This window comes from Pantherophis guttatus, chromosome 2 (genome assembly GCF_059756535.1).
Source record: "Pantherophis guttatus breed Tessera chromosome 2, ASM5975653v1, whole genome shotgun sequence".
NCBI lineage: Eukaryota > Metazoa > Chordata > Lepidosauria > Squamata > Colubridae > Pantherophis > Pantherophis guttatus.
Window position 1 is genome coordinate 53,829,654 of NC_142064.1, and position 21,196 is coordinate 53,850,849.

The 21,196-nt window shown below is 34.6% G+C and overlaps 1 protein-coding gene across 2 annotated transcripts in view; it reads left to right on the forward strand.

The window, feature by feature from the left end:
- The window catches only part of PRR16 (proline rich 16), a 105,617-nt gene that overhangs the window by 52,958 nt on the left and 31,463 nt on the right, over positions 1 to 21,196 (forward strand). For both annotated transcript variants that reach the window (XM_034432827.3, XM_087886004.1), the window contains exon 2: positions 18,333 to 19,241. In XM_034432827.3, coding sequence (XP_034288718.1) covers positions 18,333 to 19,091 — 759 coding nt within the window. In that variant the 3' untranslated portion in view covers positions 19,092 to 19,241. The remainder of the gene's footprint in view (positions 1 to 18,332; positions 19,242 to 21,196) is intronic.

The window sequence follows — 21,196 nt, forward strand, 5'->3', positions numbered from 1 at the left end:
ACACTAAGATTCTCTTATTCTACCATCCAACTTCTTTTGCAATTACCTTTTGAGGCTTTCCCTCCTTATGGAGGGTGTCAATGATGGTTTTCTGCACAACTGTCAGGTCAGCAGTCTTTCCCATGATTGTGATTCCTACTGAACCAGACAGAGAGACCATTTAAAGGCTCAGGAACCCTTTGCAGGTGTTATGGCTTAATTAGCTGATTAGAGTGGGACACTTTGAGCCTAGAATATTGAACCGTTTCACAATATTCTAATTTTCTGAGATTGTGAATTTGGGGTTTTCATGAGCTGTAAGCCATAATCATCAAAAGTATGACAAATCAAGGCTTGAACTATCTCGCTTTGCATGTAATGAGTCTATCTCATATATTAGTTTCACCTTTTAAGTTGCATTACTGAAATAAATGAACTTTTGCACGATATTCTAATTTTTCGAGTTTCACCTGTATATACATAACACACACACTAATTTGATCAAGGTTCATTTTTTGAAAATATTTATTAGATTTCATTATGAGAGGAGGCTAGTTTAGTAGGAACATTTGTAATGAATAATATAAAACAAATAGGAAATTTAAAAATGAATTTATTTTAATAAAGAATTTCTTAAAAGCAGACACAGTTCTGTTTTATTTCAACCCCGTTGAAATGTATGAGCATAATATATAAAAGCAGCAAATTCTATAAAGTTCTCAAGGATAGAAATAATCAATGTAATTCCTAGCTTGAACAAAACTTCAAGGCATAAGATATGCCAAATTCTTTACAATAATAAAAAAGAAAGGTATAATATGTCCACAAGATTCAAAAAACATCAGGTAAGGTTTTATATGTTTTGTTCTTGGGAAGTTATAATTTATACTATGCCAGAATAGCCATCATATGGGTACTGCTTAGCAAACAGCTGCTATGCTTCACACGTCATCATGTCAAGTAATTTCACAGTATTATTTGGAAGCACAATTGACTATTATAGTTGAATTTCCCTTACATGAATAGCTTGGATTCTGTTCAAAATCTTTTGACATTTGCTTTATGAAAGACTGCATTTCTAAAAAAAAGTCAAGATTGAAACAATTAACCTAACAGGTAATGTTTGGACCAGAATTTTAGCAATACAAAAAGCCATCTCCAAATGTAAGTGAAAATATTTGGGTTTAAAGGTATCAGTATGGAGAATTGTAACTCTAATTGATGTGATTGTTTCTAAATATTAGCTACCAAATTGTTTGATTTAAGAAACAGATTGGCTTGTCTGTAACAAACATTTGAAAAAAAGCTTTGGTTTAGGACAACTTTTTAAATTTTATTTACATTTTTTTTAGATTATTTTAGAAGTAATTTTGTCATACATTAAAATTTTTTATGAAAAGAATTAAGGTCCTATGTCTACTGATGCATACCTATCTTGCTTTTAATGCTGTTGAACCTATTGTGATTTACTGCTGGGTAGATAAATTTTCAGTTATACTGTTCAATAAATAACTGTTTTATGTGCTGCAAAGCTGACTTTTTCAAATGTTCTAAAGTTAATATTATTTTATTAGTTTGATTTATATGCTGCCCTTCTCCGGAGACTCAGGGCGGCTTACAACGCATTAAACAATAGCCTTCATACTTTTGTATATACCTGCTTAGTAGGGCTTTTTTTGGCCTCCCCTAAGCAGTGTCCTATTTTATACAAAGTCAGCTTATTGCCCCCACAAACCGGGTCCTCATTTTACCTACCTTGAAAGGATGGAAGGCTGAGTCAACCTTGAGCCTGGTGAGAATTGAACTTGCAGTAATTGCAGGTAGTTGGCAGCTAAATGCTACTTTTAACAGTAGTTTAGCCTGCTGCGCCACCAGGCTCCTAGATAAAATTATGTTACACATCCATGAAATACACAGAATCTCTGAAAACAGGAATACAAAATAAGACACTTTCTGTTTTAGAATAATCAATTTTTAATTATACTTAGCTTTAAGAAATTGATATGACATGTATCTTTAGAAAAATGAAGAAGTCACAACATGATATGGCATTATGTACCATAGTTGAAAGATTATCCACCATATCTTTTACGTATTGTTTCTGGGGAAATAAATAATTATCAGAACTACATACCGTGTTTCCCGAAAATAAGACCCTGTTTTATATTTTTTTGAACCCTGAAATAAGTGCTTGGCCTTATTTTTGGGGATGTCTTATTATTTTGGGGCACATGGAGCAAGATGGGGCTTCTCTTGCTATATTACCTGATTTCCAGCTCTGTCTCCCTAACCCTAACCAGAGGAAATGGCGGGGATTGGCTGTGCATGCATTTAAATATATTTTGGGAGGGCTTATTTTCAGGGGAGGGTTTAGTTTAGCACATGAGGTCAAAAGCCCAATTGGGCTTATTATCAGGGGATGTCTTATTTTAGGGGAAACAGGGTAGTATTAAAACTAGAGAAATCTAAACATCCTTGATTGTAACCTGAGATCTGCAAGTCTTGATTAGTGTCTATTTTAAAACAAACAAATATCATAGATGAAACCTTCAGCTTTTGTTTTGGATTTCCTTGCTTCTTTTCCTTTACCTACTTTTTGTAAAACCTTGAATTATTCCAAATAATTATTCCAAATAATTATTCCATTATTTAATATTTGCATCTTTTTAAAAAATATCTGTGCCAATAACACTGATTTTATACTTCATCTTATAACCCTAGTGAGGCCAAAGTGGCACAGTAATAGAAGTCTAGGCAATTGAAAGAAGACCCTCTAGAATGCAAGTCTCTAATACAGTGGTATCTTCTGTTTGTTATATCGATGTATTGATTAGTTATATAATGGTGTATGGACGTGTGTGTGTGTCAATCCTGCTTTTTTTTTTTTTACTTTGGAAACATTGGGAATAGTTTTAATATGTCATTTTTCTCTTCCAATAGCAACAAATACAGTTCTTATTTAGCTACTACAATTGGGACATTCAACTAGGTCCCAGAGCAAAGTGGTAACTAAGCGAAACCACAACTGTGTTTATGATCTTAAGCTTTCCTTTGATTTTACAGACCTGTGAAGGTCAAACATGTAAGGAGTAATCTTAAAATTATTTTTTCATCACCATCATAACTAGAGTGGTTGCTAAACAAGGTAGTTGCTAAACTAGGACTAGATATTGACGTTCTGCTAATGTGTTGTGTAACCTAAATATCTTGTTTCATTTTGAATGACCCATTTTGAGTACCATGCATTCTAAAAGTTATAATAATGGCTCACAGGAATCTGAGTAATGTTTGTAATCCTACTAATGGCATTCTGATTCTCAAGCCTGCAAATACATTAGGCAGACTGTTGAAGATTATATAGACTATAAATGAGGTTCAAATAAGACTCCCTAAATATTTAAACATAAACAAAATGGCTTTTCCAATCAATATTGTATCTTAGTATTTTCTTGGCTTTAAAAAGGGAAGATACTTCTATTGTCAATTGTTAATTATAAAAATGCTGTATCAACACAAGAACCATTTACACATTATTTATCAGAATTCTGTTGTGGAAATTTGGCTTATAATTTCCTGCTGCTGTTGGCACTATATAAACAAGTGGATTATTATTTAAAAAAATTTGGTTTTCTATTTCCCCCTTTAAAAAAAGAAGGTAAAGAGAAGCTAATTGCTGCATTTATTACTTCATTTGTTTTCTTTAAATTGCTTACAAAGCTGCTCTTTATGGATTGCAATTTAATATAAATAATTCCATTTTAGGTGTTTAGATAAAGACTGATACTCTACTTTACAGCCAAGAATTAGCCAGGAAGGTTCTTAGTTGCAACCTAATCCTCTTGTGTGGATGGGATGCCTTAGCAGTTCAGCAGAAGAGAATAATGTGTGATTTTGCAAAAAATCCTAATGAAATAAATAAAAGTAAGTTAACCTTTATAAATGTTGTATAACTGTTTTCTGTTACAGATCCTACCCCATTTCCCCTAAGAACCAGGTGTCCCAAGTGTTTTGGCCTTCTATAAGGTATCAGAGGTTTGGCTTTTCTCTCAGACATTATGACCAGGTTTTTTGTTTGTTCCTGGAATGGAATCTATTTATTTGGACTTCTGATGCTTTGAAGTAGACCATGCACATCTTTTTCTAAGGTGGGGGGAGGGGCAGAGGTGGAGGGGAGGGGCAGAAGGATGGAGATAAGTGTAGGAGATTTGGCAGTTCTTTGTGTATCTGAGATGGAGAAGGTAGCGGTAAATGACAGAGACCTTCTCTCCAACGTACAGTAGAACACATTCAGTTCCTCTGCTAGTTGACATTTTTTTTCAATAAAGGAGACAGGTCTGCTGTAGCCAGGGATGTTCTTCAGGCTTTGCCACACGATTGCTGGTTCATTATCTGAGAACTTGTTTCTCAGCTTTTTGGAGTAGCTTCTCTTTGCTAACTTGATCTCCCTTTAAATACAGTCCAGGCCTTGTACAAAATCCTGTCTCCTTTCCTTAGGCCTCATCTTTGGCATGACATAGCTGCTTGAACTTAGCTGGAACCAAGTCTTATTGTTATATATACACAAGCTCTTGGTAGTCACACACGTGTCCTCACAGAAGCAAACTTACGATGTCACAGTATCAGAATTCATCGAAGTCTGCTGAAGCATCTTCAAAGACACTCCAGTCTATGCAATTGAAGCAAGAGGAAGTCCTATGTATTTCCATTCTGTGCACAGAATCTGTTCAACAGGGGTTTGCAGTGTGCTGCTTGTACAAGCCTGGGGTGGTATATAAACTCCAACCAAGATGAATGAGGAAAACTCTCATGGAGCATAAAGGGGTTTGCAATCGATAAATAGTATCTATAAGTCCATATCATAAACTTTGTTTAATATTGTGACATTCTTGCACCATCGGTTATTAACATAGAAGCAAATACCCTCTAATCTCCTTTTCTCAGGAAAGTTGTCTCTGTAACCCGATCCACCCTTTGAATCTGAAACCCAGAGATCTGTATTATATTGTCCTCAAAACGTTCACAAGTTTCTGTAAAGCAGAGAACTGCTGAGTTAGAAAATCAGGGTTGTTCTGATTTAGAAGGAGCAGCTCATCCATTTTACTGACTAATTAATGTAGGTTTGTTAGGTGAAGTGTTGGGAGAGTGGTCCTTCTCTAGTGGTGACATTCAATTTTTTCCCATACTGGTTCTGCCACACCCACTCAGTCACATGACCCCCCACCAAGCCACGCCCACAGAACCCGGTAGGAAAAAGTGTCTGTATGACCACGAGAAGGGCTCATAGTGAATGCTGTGGCAGAGGGAAGCTGAACTTTTCTCCCTCCATTCACAGCGGAGCTGCTGCTCCCTTTGTGGTCCCTCCCGGCCCCCTCACTCCCAGGGACTACCTTAAAGGGACAGGCTGCAGTAGCTCCACTGTGAATGGAGGGAGAAAAGTTCAGATTCTCTCTGCTGTAGCATTTAACACTGAATTCTGTGGCAGAGAGAAACTGAACTTTTCTCCCTCCATTCAGAGCGGAGCTGCTACAGCCTGTCCCTAAAGTAGTCTGGGAGGGAGCGGGCTGGGGGGGCCATAAAGGGAGCAGCAGCTCTGCTGTGAATAGATGGAGAAAAGTCTCAGCCTAAAGGGCAGGAGTGGATGAGTGGGTCGAGCAGCTGGAAGGAGCGAGCAAGCAGACAAAAGGAGTGAGCGGTGAGCAGGCGGGTGTGAGCGGGGCCAACCAGGAGTGGTTTTTACCGGTTCGGCAAACCAATTCAAATTGTCCCTACCAGTTCGCTTGTGCCAGTCCGATCCGGTGAATTTCACCCCTGTCCTTTTCCCCCTACTCAATCTTACCAAAACTCCTCCATGCCTCCCTCTCCTACACTTTCTTTTGTTTTCTCCATCTGCTGAGGAAAGCTGTTGTTTGGATCAGAACACCCATACAACTTTCCTTCACATTTGCATACACAGGAGAAACCAAAGGAGGAATATTTGTAGAAAGTTGTCTGATGTTCAGAAGTTCATTTTTGGTGTATGTAACCTGCAGAGAGTCACGGACAATTAAAATATAAAACAAAATACACTAGAGTAGGGCTTCTCCCCAACCCTGGTCCACAGCCATGTGCTGGGCTGCAGCTCATTCGTAACTTGGCTATGGAAGTGGTGGGTGAGCAGGTGCATGCATGTGTGAGTGCACGAAGCTGCATTTGTGAAAGTGGGGTGTGGGCACATGCATGAAACCATCCCCTCTCCCTTCTCCCATTGTCTCTGCTAGTCTGTTGAGTCAGAAAAGTTGGACTAGAGAGCGTTTCACTGAGCTGCCATCAGCAATGCCATTTTGAGGATATGAATGATAAATTTATGAAATCAGACAGTTTTCCTCTTGAAACTCCTTGAAACTATTGTGCCTGATAGGCACTTAATTTATATCTATTTAACTTAGTTATAAGTCTAAGTTAGTAATAATTGATGGCTACTTCATATAGAAGCATTAAACATATTGTCCCCTGCTGAATGGGGTTTTCCTCTTTTTCTGATGCAGTCCTGAGCACAGATATGCCCATTTTACTGGTCTCCCCCCCCACACACACTTGTTTCTTCTACCACTTCTTATAGCTGGTGGCTCTATTATCTTTCATTCTTCATAAATATTTCTGTCAAATATCAATTGAATTTGTCACTTTATCTTTTACAATTAATTGCCTTGGCTGCTGTTATAGATTCTTTTCTTTTATCTATTTCAAATGCGATAGTTCGCTTCAGGTTTGATCTGCAAATGTGATGGCTGATTTTGTTTTAATTCTGCTTTTCACTACTCCTTCCTTTTATTCTGATAGTTGTCTTGACATTTATGAATGCATGGGGTAGAACAAAGAGAATAAGTGTCCATGAACACAAGGCAGAATCCATTGCCTTTATATTTATGTTCCTATTATATTAATTCAGATTTAAGTTGTACACGTTGTGTTAACATTATTTGCCTGTGAAGTTTACTGTATATTTTACTATAAGAAAGCCTTTTACCTGCTGAGAAATCCCCACATGAGCAAAACATATGGGAATGCAAAGTAGATTTGGATTAGGGATGTGCAGCTTCTCTACTGAAATCTAAATGTAGAATAGAATTGGTGATTTGATGCTTTAACTCAGTTGAATCAGAAAAATGTATGCAAAGTTGCTCGGTCTCTGATTGAATATCAAGATTCAAGAGCCAGAAAAAATGGCATTGCTTGCCAAAGAAAGAAAGGTTTTAGAAAGGAAGTATAACTTTTTTTGCACCTCTTAGCATTCTAACTACCTGAAAGAGGAGAGAGTGGGGGAAGTATTCATTTATTCAATAGCTGAAAGATCTGTTCAATGACCTTTTTGATCAGATGATTACTAGTTGATTGAGTCCTTCTGTCTTAAAGTTGGTGATGGAAAGATCTTGAGAAATTTTCCTCAGTTGTTTATCTTACTGTTTTTTGTATTCCATTTTAAGAGTTATGGCTTTTACATCTAATGACTGATTCAAGAATTATATTTTTTTAATGGTAAAATATCTCTTACAAAAATGTTGTGCATAATTCATTACAACAGTCTTTACAGGATGTAGTACATAGACACTGTGCTATATCCTTCATATTCAAATTAAAAGTCTAATATTCTGGTAAAATTCCAAAAGTTTAAGCCATGAATTTACATTTTTTATGCCAACTAATGTGATGGCAAGATTGTGTTTTTTTCTGAATCATGATCCAAAATTCAAATGAGTTGCCTCTGGTGGCCCCATGAGGCAAATAATAATGCTATTTCTTGACCTCTGGATAGTGGGACATGAATGTTTATACAATCCTAGTTAGAGAGTGAAGTGCTGTTCATTTGTTTTTTTTAAAAAAGGTGACTGCTCTTAAAAATATACTTTTACAGTAAAGACTAAAATACAACATCTGTTATCTATCAAAGCTCAACTAAAACATAACAGAGATTATGTAAACCTGTGCAAAAAGCTTTTTCCTATTCATTTAAATCAATTTACAGTTTTAAAAATTTGAACAATAAAATGTACTAAAAACCCATTCCAGGTATCTAATCCCCCCCCTTCTCCTAATCTAAATTATATGCACCTAGAGCAGTAGTAGGTTTCAATTTAGTTTGCTACTGGTTGGCTCGTACGTGCTCATGTGCTATGCTTCTGCGCATGCTCAGAAGCATCCGGGTGGGTGGGCGGAGCCTCACGCCGCGACTGCTCCAGTTCACCTGATTGTGGGCGACCCGCCTTGACCTAGAGGTATTTACTTGCACACAGCTTTGCAATCTTTACTTGCATGCTGAACTGACTTAAGTTATTGTCAATTGCCTCTTTTAACTTGATATGAAAAAACAGCAAATATTCAGATGCTTGATTTTTTTTTTTAATTTGATTTATATGCCACCCTTCTCCGGAGATGCAGGACGGCTTACAGTGTGTTAAGCAATAGCCTTCATACTTTTGTATATTTTATACAAAGTCAACTTATTGCCCCCACAAACTGGGTCCTCAATTTACCTATCTTAGAAAGGATGGAAGGCTGAGTCAACCTTGAGCCTGGTGAGATTCGATCTTACTTTAATTGCAGACAGCTGGTGTTAAATTACAGTGCCTTGTCTGCAGAGCTATCCAGGCTCTTTTGGCTCAGAATGGTGTGTAAAGCCATCCACTGTGACTTGTAAATTTGGTTTACCTCTGAATTGTGTATGAAACAAACCACTATGATTTATTTAGTAAACCATGGTTATCATAAACCATGACTCTGAGTGATATTTACAATTTATAAATTCTACTGTTTATAACATCAAGTTTTCTAGCAAGCTATTGAAGAATTTGCTCCAAATCTAGTTTAGTATGATACAACGTATGCCAGATAGAAATCTTCATCAGAAACTATGTGAAGTTCCATATTACGTTATATTTAAATATGTAAAACTTTTTCTCCAATGCATGAAATCAACCATTTCAAAACTGCATTAACGTAGTAACAAATACAAATCTACAAAGTAACGTTGTGGAAAAGAAGAAGAAAAGAAATTGGAAAACAGGGAGGTCTAATCTTTTCTTTGTTTCATTTCTGTTGTTGAGAAGATCGTTTTAGTTTGAGAGCCTTGATGCTTTATCTATTTGTAAGGGGTTTTTTGGTTTTATGCACCAACCAGAGTTCAGCTAATACATTTTAATAAAGAAATAAAATCTTAGATGACTTAGAGGAAGGTATCAGACCAGCAGAATAAGATATACTGTAACATGTGTTCATATTTGTTTCTCCTACGTTTGAAATGATTTCTTCTTCCTTCCTTCCTTCCTTCCTTCCTTCCTTCCTTCCTTCCTTCCTTCCTTCCTTCCGAAAAGGATCTAATAAAAATATTATATTAAATATTATTTTAGAAAACATTGAAAAAGCCATACATAACTCTTACAAAAGAGAATTCCAAGGAAACAAGATCAGCCCAAATAAGTGTTCCCAGCTTTAAGATCTTTACAAATAAAGAAAAGCAGGCAAGCCCTGGGAATGCTTGATTGGTTCTTTAAAACACTTGATTCCAAACTGTTTTAATATTTTAAAATCTGAACTTTGGAAGAATAGATAGATAGGTAATACAACTTGCATATTTTCCTTATCTGCATTTTCTGAAGTTTTATTTTTCGCACGAATCCTGGCAATTGTATTTGTTCCAGTGGACAAGCCCTTTTAAAGGTAGACCCACATAGAATACAATTCAGTAATCTAGTTTGGATGGAATAAAAGCATAAATAATAAGAGGACAGATGTGAATACTTGTGCATTACTTTAGTGCAGACATTAGCTCTGATTCCTGTTGTGTGTCAAAGCATATTTGAAGCACCTACTTTACGAATAGAATCATGAAGTGCTTATTCCTTTTTCCCTAGATATTCAGAGTCTCTACAATATCATAATTGCCAATGGTGTTTATAAAGAAAATAATAAAATGCAGTTATATGTAAATGTGTACTTTGTTTTGTTTTGTTTATTGCAAGAGCATTTTTTCATTCATATAAAATGGATTTTTGCATGAAAAATGAACTTAGCTTGGGGGGCAGAGGGGAGCTTGGGGGGCAGAGCATGACCAGTTCTAAGGTAAAATAATCTATTTAAAACATTTAAGAATGATAGTATAATCCAAATTCCAAGTTAAAATGCAAGTTTCTATTTGCATTTGCCTATGACAGAGTATATATCATGATGGAACATACCATCACATCTCCCTCCACACACACAATATTTTTTCTTAATGTTGGAAACCCTTTGGACCAATCTGATAGACAAAAAGGCAAGGAGAAGAGGAAAGAATCCCTTGCAATAACAGTATTAAATATATAGGTATAATTCATTCATATAAATTGAAAACACACTTAGCTAAATTATTTATATGAAGTTTGTGACATATATTTTTATAGCAGTTCTTACTCTGCCTAAGTATCAGCATTTCTGAGATTGGATTAAATGCATTTAAACGCATTAAAAAGATTTATCAGCAATAAAAATAATCCAATTTTATGGTGGCTTTCCTAGCTTAGTCTCAAAAATGCACCTGTCCCTCTGAAATGGCTTTTACTGAGCTAAACTTACAATGTTCTCATTTCTTACATTCTTTTGTGAATAATAAATATTTCTCTGGCATAACAGGAGTGCAAGTCTTCTATGTAATTTATATCAGAACTTATAATAAAAAGAACATATATTTTACCTCAGCTTTTATTAAATTTGGGATCCAACCTTCAGTCTTAGCTTTATTAAGTAGAGCTTTACTTTAAAATTTACTTAGTACTAACTTGGATGCTTTGTTGCAAAAAAATAAATACCTAAGATGTTATTTATATATTTTCTAATTGCACACAGGACTTTTTATTTATAGCATTTGTAATTTGCATTTCATTAAAAAAAAACCTCAGTGAAAGCCACAGCAGTATAAAACTGTCAAAACGTGTTATACTTCAGTCTTGTTTGTTTGTTTGTTTATTTTGTTTGTTTACTTACTTACTTACTTACTTACTTACATCCCATTAAGTGCATAAGATAGAACAAGAAAATGAAATAAAAACTATTTTAAAAGTTAAAAAACAATATAATAATATAAAGCAGAAAAATTGAAAAGTGTTGTACAGCATGTGGCTATGAAGTTATATTCAAGGGAAAGTAGTGACATCAAAAAAGAGACAATGTTAAAAAATTGGGTATTTCAAAGTTGGGGTGCCATAATAGGAACATCAATTTCCCTACCCTCACAATGGGGTGCTGAAGGGCCTCTTCCCCCTTAGATATAAATGTCCATGAAGTCATATGTTGGGTGAAGCACATCCTTTAAAAATGTCATTAGAAAAACTATAGAAACATTGTGAGCTGGTGCAGTGCCTTACAATCTGATGTTATGTAGTCTATAAAAAATTCTGCTTATAGCATCAACTACAGCTGATAGTCTGAGCCATCTTTGAGGATAGCATGAAAAGTTTGAAGTTGTTACACTAGCAGGTTTCTAGAACATGCATTACTGCGAGGAGGTCACATCCCTGATCAAGAAAGGTGACAGACTAGATATAGTTTTCCAAATGTACTTGGAGCCAATGAGACCTCTTGGACCAGAGGCGATAAACACAAAGCTATATACCAAAATTGCAGAAACCTAAGTCTGTGCTCCTGTTTCTTCAGGATATTGAAATGATTTTCAGAGTCAGATACTAAACAATATTTGAATCCATATGCCACTAATCAAAAACTGTTTTTCTGTAAAGTTGGGCACTAATAACAGGTTTAAATTAAGATCTAACTTAATACTTTCACAAAATCAGATTTCCGTTTAATTTTCCTTAATATTTTTTTTGTTAGTCAACTTAAGTACATTTTACGCACAGTTAATTTTAATTCATTTATTTTTGTCTTTAAATCAATAAGTGGTGGAAATATTATTTGTATAGTCTAATGTTCTATTCCTTAAAGAAGACATTTTAAAACTTTTCAATGTAGTAGGTAAGATATGTTTTCATAGTAAATTAAATAATTTTGAAGCGTACAGAAGTCTGAAAGTATTTCATGAATGTCAACCATGTGTTGTACTCTATAACCTGAACAACTTAACAATGGTTGGGCTCGGAATTTCCATCACCAAGTGATGCTGTCATAAAGCATGCTGTCGCGTTTCCATTTTGGTTCCTGAAGCACTCCCAGACTCTTCAGTTGCTGCTTTTAAGCAAGGATCGTGGTTGTTAAGCGAGGATCTCCTCACAAGTTCCTGCCAACTTCCAACAACCAAGGTCATTGGGGAAGCTGGCAGAAAGTTGCAAGTCTCCAGCAGCTTACAAACTGCTTACAAGATACTTCAAATGCTGTTCCCTTAAATATTAAAGGTGACATAAAGCAGACACATTGAAATATCTGTACATACAACTACTTCTAGGCAGCAAGAAAGAAGCTTCATGAAAGAAAATTAATTTCCTTCTTTTCATGGAAACTCAGAAAATTATTTCTGCCATTCAGATATAGTAAGTCTAGATTCAGACTCTGTCATTCGTTATTCACATATTAAACATTTATGATTTTTCAATTGTGTTTTTCTTATTTTTTATTCTTATTTGACAGAAACAGGAGTCCATAGAATAACATTTGAAATACCTCCAGAAACTCTCATGAAATACTTTTGGGTTTAATTATTTGGATATTTTTATGTTTTTCTGGAGCTATGATTACTCTATCTTGTAGAGTTGTTGTCATTTTCATACAAACCTTAATCCAGTCAGTGTATACTATTCAGTCAGCACTTTGACAAATGCACGGCATATGAAACATCAAATTTACAAGCAGAAAGAAAATGAACCTTGCCCTCATTCACACATTCTTAATGCTTTGGCACTTAAGTTCTTTGACTTATTAAATCAGCCTGACAGCCTGTGCTGAGCCTGAATGTAGCAATAGTTGCTGCTATGCCTTTCCCCTGTCGAATGGAATTACGATGGTTTTTGAATAAAAAATGAAATATAAAAAGTGTTTTATATTAATTATTTTAAACTGAGATGATACAATTTATCTGAGTAAATGGAACATATGTTTTATTGAAACTTTAATAGTAAGAAAACTGAAAGAGGATTTTATAATTCCATTAAAGTAAAAGGGAACTTTTAATATTTTTATAACTATAAATTTAATTTTCAGGTGAACACTTCAATAAGTAAAAATGATACAGAATAGTTTGATTGTATCAGATACTAAATACAACTAAAAACATAAAATGTATAAACAAATGACAATAAATTATTTAAATTGACAGTAAGATAGTTCATGACCTTTATTCATAAATCATATACTTGGATGAAAATGTCCTTGTCCTTGCTAATAATTTATGAGAATTAGAGTGTGATCCAGTTGATTTTCTAAACTTCCAACATCTTATGCTTGGAGGCACATAGTTTTGATTATCTCAGAATAGATAGATCTAGAATGTCAAATAATATTTATAATTGTACTTTTATTTTTCAAATTAATACTTTAATGAATAAAGGATACTCTTGGAAGACACTGTCTTCTGATTATAAATTAAAAACCACCTGTCATATCTAAGGCGACAACGTTTTTACTCCTCTTTATTTTTTGCAACTTAAATTTTCACTTTAACGGCATATATTTATTGTCTCAGTTTCAAACTCATATAACCTTTTCACCCAGATTAATTAGATAGTATTGCAAAGGCAGAACACTGACTTCTCCAATCACTTTTCTAAAGATAAAACACAATTCACTTAAATCATTTGCTTACAAGGTTATAATAAGATACATGTAAAGGACATGCAAGACAGAAATGGCCAAAGTACTTTACCGAATCTGTTGTACTTTAGCATAAGATGAAATACAGTGGAAATACAGCAAAAATATTCCTATTTAACAATTCTTTATTTAAGAACTATTGTTAAGTTAAATGGATATTTTGGAAAAAAACCCTGATAATTGTTACTTAAAATAATATAAGATTATTAAATAAACATTTGCATTGTTGCATAGGAAATATATTACAAATCAAATAGGCATTTATGCATAGTTATAAAAAAAACTCCATAACTATATCTATATCTAATTTATTTCTACATTAGATCTAAAAGGATTCGTATTTCCTGGTAAACGTGATGCTTACAGTAGTGGCCAAAATTGTGGAAATCTTTTGGGAAAAATGTATTTTTGAGGTTGATGGCTAATAGCACCACTTTTTGGGGGGAGTTTCAAGATAATCATATTCCACTGCTGGAATGGCCTGGGAACAACCCAGACCTTAACCCAATTGAAAATCTATGGAGCTGACTAAAGAAACTTGTTAGTCAGAAGCAACCCAGAATAAAACCCAGTTAATAGAAGCAATCATTCAATCTTGGTTTCACATTATAACAGATGAAGAACTAAAAGACTTGGTTCACTGCATGGAAGCTGCATAATTCATAATTAGTAATTCATGCTAAAGGTTATCCAACTTAAGTATTAACTAAAGTGATAATTTTTGTATATCTCGTTTTTTCTACGTGTTTCACTTTTCTTCTTTATACTGTAATTGCTATTCTAATAGCAAATCCTTCATAAAAGTTATTGCATTACATTCTTGATTAAATTATCTTTCCATTGATATATAATTTTATGGTACTACTCCCCCCCCAAAAAAGTGTCATTAGCTAGTTTTAGAAAATACACTTTCCCCAAAAGGTTTCCACAATTTTGGGCACTACTATATACTGGAAAATAGCTACCTTAGTGCAGACCAGCCTTTCCCAATCTATGTCTTGAATGTTTGTTTGATTACAGCTCCCCAAATTTCCAATTAGCACTTGTTGGACTCTGGCTCTTAATTCCCAGATTTGGTCATTCTGTCTTGGAATTTTGGAAAAGAAACTAACACATTGAATACATCTAATATGGACCATACCAAGTTAGTGATATACAATACTTCTTATGTGTTTATTTTATGTATGACTTATCCACATCATATGTCATTAGTAGACCTTGGAAAGATTCCTTCCAGTAAATGACACCAGGCAAGATTTGATTTAGTACAAAACTAAGCTGAAACGATAGGATGATAACCTTCTGCTCATATTAAAATTGCTAGTGGCACTTGGAATGATCTTTTGAAAATGTAGTTTTCTATTTTGAACTAAATTCAAAGGACTTATATATAATGATTGCAGCACCATTGCCAGTTAATGATTTAAGGACATGTTGGGTCAATTAATGTTAGTGTTGCTGTTTTTCTGCTATATGACATTGCAAAAATGATTTGTCAAAAACTTGGCTGGCTAAAATAATTGACTTGGTTGGCTTGGCAGATCACTAATGGTGGAGACCCAATTTACAAAGCTTGTTTTTTAGGTTATTGTTTGTCTTTGAGTTTAGAATTTGAATCCAAAAGCACACTTATGAATTGATGTTTTGTTGAATGCAATTTTCATGAGATTAATCTGAAAAGATTGGAATTTTCAAACAGTTTTAAGCAACATAAATGATCTTAGGGCACAGTAGTTGTAAGATAAATGCAGTATGTACTGATTATTACAATAAAATTAATTATACCAAAATATATTCAATAATTTTAAAAAAGATATGTGGTTTTAATTGAGAAGCAATAAATAGAGCCTGACATGCAAGACAAAAGAATTAAATAAATTCTGACTTGAGGCCCATATAATTTTATGAAAATATGTAGATTATAAATAGTTGTTTATAAACTACCATATTTTTCACTCCATAAGACGCACTTCCCCCCAAAAAAGTGGGTCGAAAGGGTGCTGGTCCTTTGGTGATAGCAGCCAGACCGTGGTGGTGGAATCCTTTTACAGTGCTGAACCCCGCCTCTTTTGTCTTTGTCGTTGCCTGCCCCTTGTGTCTCTTTTCCACAGTGCTGGAGTCAGTAGCAGAGCTGGCACATGATAGGACACCTATCTGTGGTCCTCTTAGGCTCCACCTGATTTTTTTTTCTTGTTTTCCTCCTCTAAACCTAGGTGCGTCTTATGGTCCACTGAGTCTTATAGTGCAAAAAATATGTTATATATTATATATATAAAAAATGATCGATAAAACCTATAGAAAAATTATGACACAAATGGAGTACGTGCCTTTTAATATGCTGGGAAATGCTGAGAAATGGAATCAGTTTACATTTCCTTTGTGTTCAAAAAACTGTAATTTATTAACTATTTATTTAAGCAACAAAAATGCATGGGATTTTGTTGCCAGTTCTAGAGGATATCACATAGTTATCCTCTATAATCTCAGTTGATCAGCTAAAGTGATGTATATTTGGCTCAAGTCTGTGTCAGGAAGACTTGCAAACACTTCTTTATGAAACTGATAGAGGCTGGAGCTCCATGAATTTGGGAATTTCTCATTAACAGAACACTTATATCATTTTATCTTCAAACCATTGGATTTCTTGTTTCACTGCTGCTAAAATGCAATATACCATACTATCAAGTACCAGACTTCTAAAATAGAGTAGAGGGATAATTTTAAACTCTTCAACATACAACCATAATGGAGTCTATCCTTATAGTTGCATATTGTAATGAGGTTCACCTGTTTTACAATCTTTTTTGTGTGTTTGTTTTTAAGTAAATGTGGTAGTTTTAAAGTAATTGTAAAGCAAATGAATGGTTTGTTATAGACGTGGTTTGTCAAAAGTCAGAAGTGCCGGTTTTCAACAAAACCATCATAAAATGCTGTCATGTAACCACAAAATGCTGTAAACGTAGCTTTGTTGCCATGTGCCCAAAGTTTGGTCCCTTGACTATGGAGGGGATCTTACTGTCAGAATTTCTAATTCTGGGTTATAAATCCCCTTTTTTCAGGTCTGTCATAACTTTGAGTGGTTGTTTAGTGATCAGTATTTAACTTCTTTTACCATAGAAACTTAAATAAATCCTTTTTGCCACTGTTTAAATGGTGCAACAATTATCAAGAATTGTCTAAGTACTGTCTAAAACAAAAACATCATTCTAGACAAAATATTCATGTTTATCACATAAATTATCCCCACAAATAACAACTGTAATTCATCCTAACTTAATATATCTTTTTAAAACTCAATTCCTGTAGCACTTAATTCAGTATCATCCCCCTCACTTTCCTGTTGGAAATCTTTGGAGGCTTTGGACTTATGTGTCACATCTATTTGTATTCTTTGAATTTTTCTGGAAATTCTCTTGATTTCTTCATAAAAATTCAATCAAAACCAAATATTTTAAGTTAAGTTTCTGTTTAAAAGTAAAAATTGCTCCTTCCAGTTTATTCCATCAAAATGGAATCTTTTTCTGTTTAAGTCTATCAGTAAGAAAGAAGTACTCTTTTCTCTTACACAGTATTCTAATTAAAATTTCTTTGAGCACAATTATATCTTTATCATCAAATTTCAATCTTATGTTAAAATTCTGTTGCAGAATATGGTTGTGTTTTTCTGAAAAAAGTATAGAACATCCCTTGGAACATTTCTTAATTTCATAAATCTTGTGTTTATTCTATAAATTGTATTGATTTCTGCCTTTTCATTCCAATCCAAAAAACTGATAAAGCTTGAATTACCTTTTCTCCAGAATCCTCTAGAATTGTTCTGAATTTCAAGAAAAAAAATCTTCTTTCTCAATTTACCAGTTTACTTTATTGATTAGCCCTTGGGCCATATCAAAGTGCAGAGTTCCAGACACAAATTATTACTAAAATCTGATAAAAACAATTTAAAATAGAATTGGATAAAATACAATTTAAAATGGAATTTGATTTCTCAACCTAAACAATGCCAGATTATCTGAATTTTTTTCCATGTCTCTATAAATTCCATTTTACATTTCAAAATTACTACTTTGTCATTAATTTTTTACACTTATATTCAGTTTGTTACAGTTTTTCTATATTTTTAACTTCTCTATTTCCTTTTTCATTTTAACAAGTCTTTCATCCATTCTTTATTCAAAACTTGTCAATTTAGTACTAAGTGAGTTGGACAACTTTTTGTGTAATTCTTCAAACATTTTCTGCAATAATTCTGATGTTCCATTTACTGCAGGTTGTTCTAAAATCCTCTTAAACTTCCTGTTATGCCATTTTTTTCTGGTAGTTACCATTCTAATATTATAATCCAAATGTGAAAGTGTCTCATTTAAATCAAGGAACATAAGAGATAGACTCTTTCCTATTTTTTTGTGACCTTAATACATTTATACATTTATATCAAATGGCCACTTTGTTGATGTACTTACTATACATCTTTGTATAGTATCTTTGTTGAGATATTTAATATATCTATAAAAAGGTTGCAAATTCTACTGTTTTTAATTCTCATAAATCCTTACCATTATTTGTATTTGATTTTCATGCAGGTGGTTGACCAGATTGATACACTAACTTCTGATCTGCAGCTGGAAGATGAGATGACTGACAGCTCAAAAACAGACACGTTGAATAGCAGTTCAAGTAGCACAACAGCATCAAGTTTGGAAAAAATAAAGGTTCAAGGCAGTGCCCCACTCATCAGGGCTCCGCCCCATCCATCTGCTATTCTAACAGTATTAAGGAAACCTAATCCCCCACCACCTCCTCCACGGCTGACTCCAGTGAAGTGTGAAGACACCCACAGGCCAGTTATCTCTGCCAATCCTGTAAAGACTAATGGGACTCTGCTACGAAATGGAGGCTTACCAGGAGGACCTAATAAAATTCCAAATGGAGATACATATGGTATATCAAATAATAATTTGGACAAAGTTCCGATGCAACCTCTTATGCACAGAACTGAGAAAGACAGATGTCCTCAGGCTGGAACACGGGAACGGGTACGATTTAATGAAAAGGTGCAGTACCATGGCTATTGTGCTGATTGTGACGTGCGGTATAATATTAAAAACAGGGAGGTTCATTTGCACAATGAATCTGCTCACATCCCAGGAAAACCTCCTCAACAGTGTCCTCCCTTGCCACCCCCTCCTTCACCACTTCCTCCTCCCCCATTAGAAAATGGAGGAGTAGGCATATGTCCCAGTAATAGCTTTCCCCCTCTCAGACCTGCAACTGTGCCTCCACCAACTGCACCAAAACCCCAAAAGACCATCCTGAGGAAATCAACCACAACAACAGTGTGATTTTTCCCCACCTGGAAAACTGTTTTTGCTTTTGTTTTTTTTCTTATGTACAAACATTGAAAAAAGGTAAAGAGCACTTTCTACAAAAGCAATAAAAAGCCCAAATATATTGCACCCTATCTTCTGTGAAGTGGCAAAAAAAATTACATGGTAAGTAGAAAGAACATTGTTTAATGTAGTTAGTAACAAAATCCAATATTTAATGGTTGAAAACTGGTGTAATAATGTATACATGTATGTATGTATGTGTGTATGTATGTATATATGTATGTATGTATGAAAAAGATTTATATAGCCACCTTGAGAAACTTTGGGCATCTCATGATAACAATTTCTGGTACTTATTAAGGATACCACAGCTGTGACACAAGCAATTCTCTGGGAAACTATAAATGTGGAGTACCAATTAGGAGTGAAGTCTAATCAGTAGAAAATAATGTGTACTGCACAATAGATTTTATAGTATGTGATACTTTTAAAGATAGTTTTTGGAATGTAATTTGTGATTAATCAGAATTAATTAAGAACATTTGAATAGTAATTTCAATAGAGAGTTTTTACTTCCAATGAAAAAATATCCAAAAGTGTTATATTCCAAAATATTTTCTGCATCCAGAAAAATGTGTACAAAAAAAGGTAATTCCTCAAAAGGCAATGTTGGAGGGTACTGAACTTCTGCTGCCATTCTGAAAACATGAAATAATTTTTATTTGTTAATTGTAAGTCATACTTAAGACTTCAGTTTTTGCTTATAACAATTCAATTTTTACTTATTAATTGCTTAAACATTTGAAAAAGTTATTAACAATGTTTTTAAAAAAATGAATATTAAATATTTGAATTCTGGAGATATTTTTCCTGTCTCCCAATCTTGATAACATGCTCTACTTTCTCAGTTACTGCAAAGGATCTTCTGATATTTACAAACATTATAAATAATTATTTAAGCTGGTTGGAAGAAAAAGATCAAATCAGTGAAGTCATTTTATGATAAGCTTTTTTTTTTTTTTACAAACAATCTGGCACACTAGTCATTTTGTTTGATTCTTCTTTTATTGGAACCTGTGGGGAACTGGGGCTTCCTCACTTGCTTTTCTGTTAAGCCTTGGCACCCATTCATGATCATCTTTGAGGAGCTGTTCAAGGCAGCAACTTTGAGAGATTTCTTGCAGGTTGTATGCACCAGTGCACAATCCAAATCACATTTTTGCATTCAAATCCTAAACAGTGCTAATACATAGGCAACATATTAAAATCTGTTACTCACATAATTCTTTTTAGGTGATGGTCTTAGTTTATTGTACAGGTTATTATTTCAACCTAATAGTTGAACACTATTACGAATTATACATACATACATACATACATACATACATACATACATACATACATACAAATGTAGGTCTTTGGTTATTCGGGTTTTCTGCCGCGTAAAATTAGAAGTGTCTTGGCGACGTTTCGACGAAGTCTCATTCGTCATCTTCAGGCTGGTGTTTTCGGCTTCGTGCTTCTAGGAGCAATGTTGCTCCTAGAACATTGGAGCTTCTAGGAACATTGCTCCTAGAAGCACGAAGCCGAAAACAATATATATATATATATTTCTGACATATATATATATGTTTTTTCGCGGGTGTTTGTATGTAGGTCTTTGATTATTCAGGTTTTCTCCGGCATAAAATTGGAAGTGTCTTGGTGACATTTCAACGAAGTCTCATTCGTTGGGTGGGAGCTTGACTGTGTTCCGATTGGATGGAGGTGTGTTCTGATTGGTTGGGGGTTTGGCTGTGCTCTGATTGGATGGGGGGTTGGCTATGCTCTGATTGGATGGGGGTGTGTTCTGTTTAGGTGGGGGCTTGGTTGTGTTCGGGTTAGTCTGAGTTGCAGGGGGATTTGAGCTGGTGAGCTGTGTTGCTGTTGTTTGGCTTCGCATTCGTGGTCGTGCCACATCTTCATGGTGGGTGTCAGTTTGCTTCATGCATGGATTGGAGGGGTTTAAAGTGGCTAATGATGCAGCTGTGGTCTGGCTTTTGCTTTGTGGTCGTGCCTTATCAGTGTGGGTTTGCTTTTTGCGTGGATGTGTGGTGGTGACATTCTGTGTGGTTTTC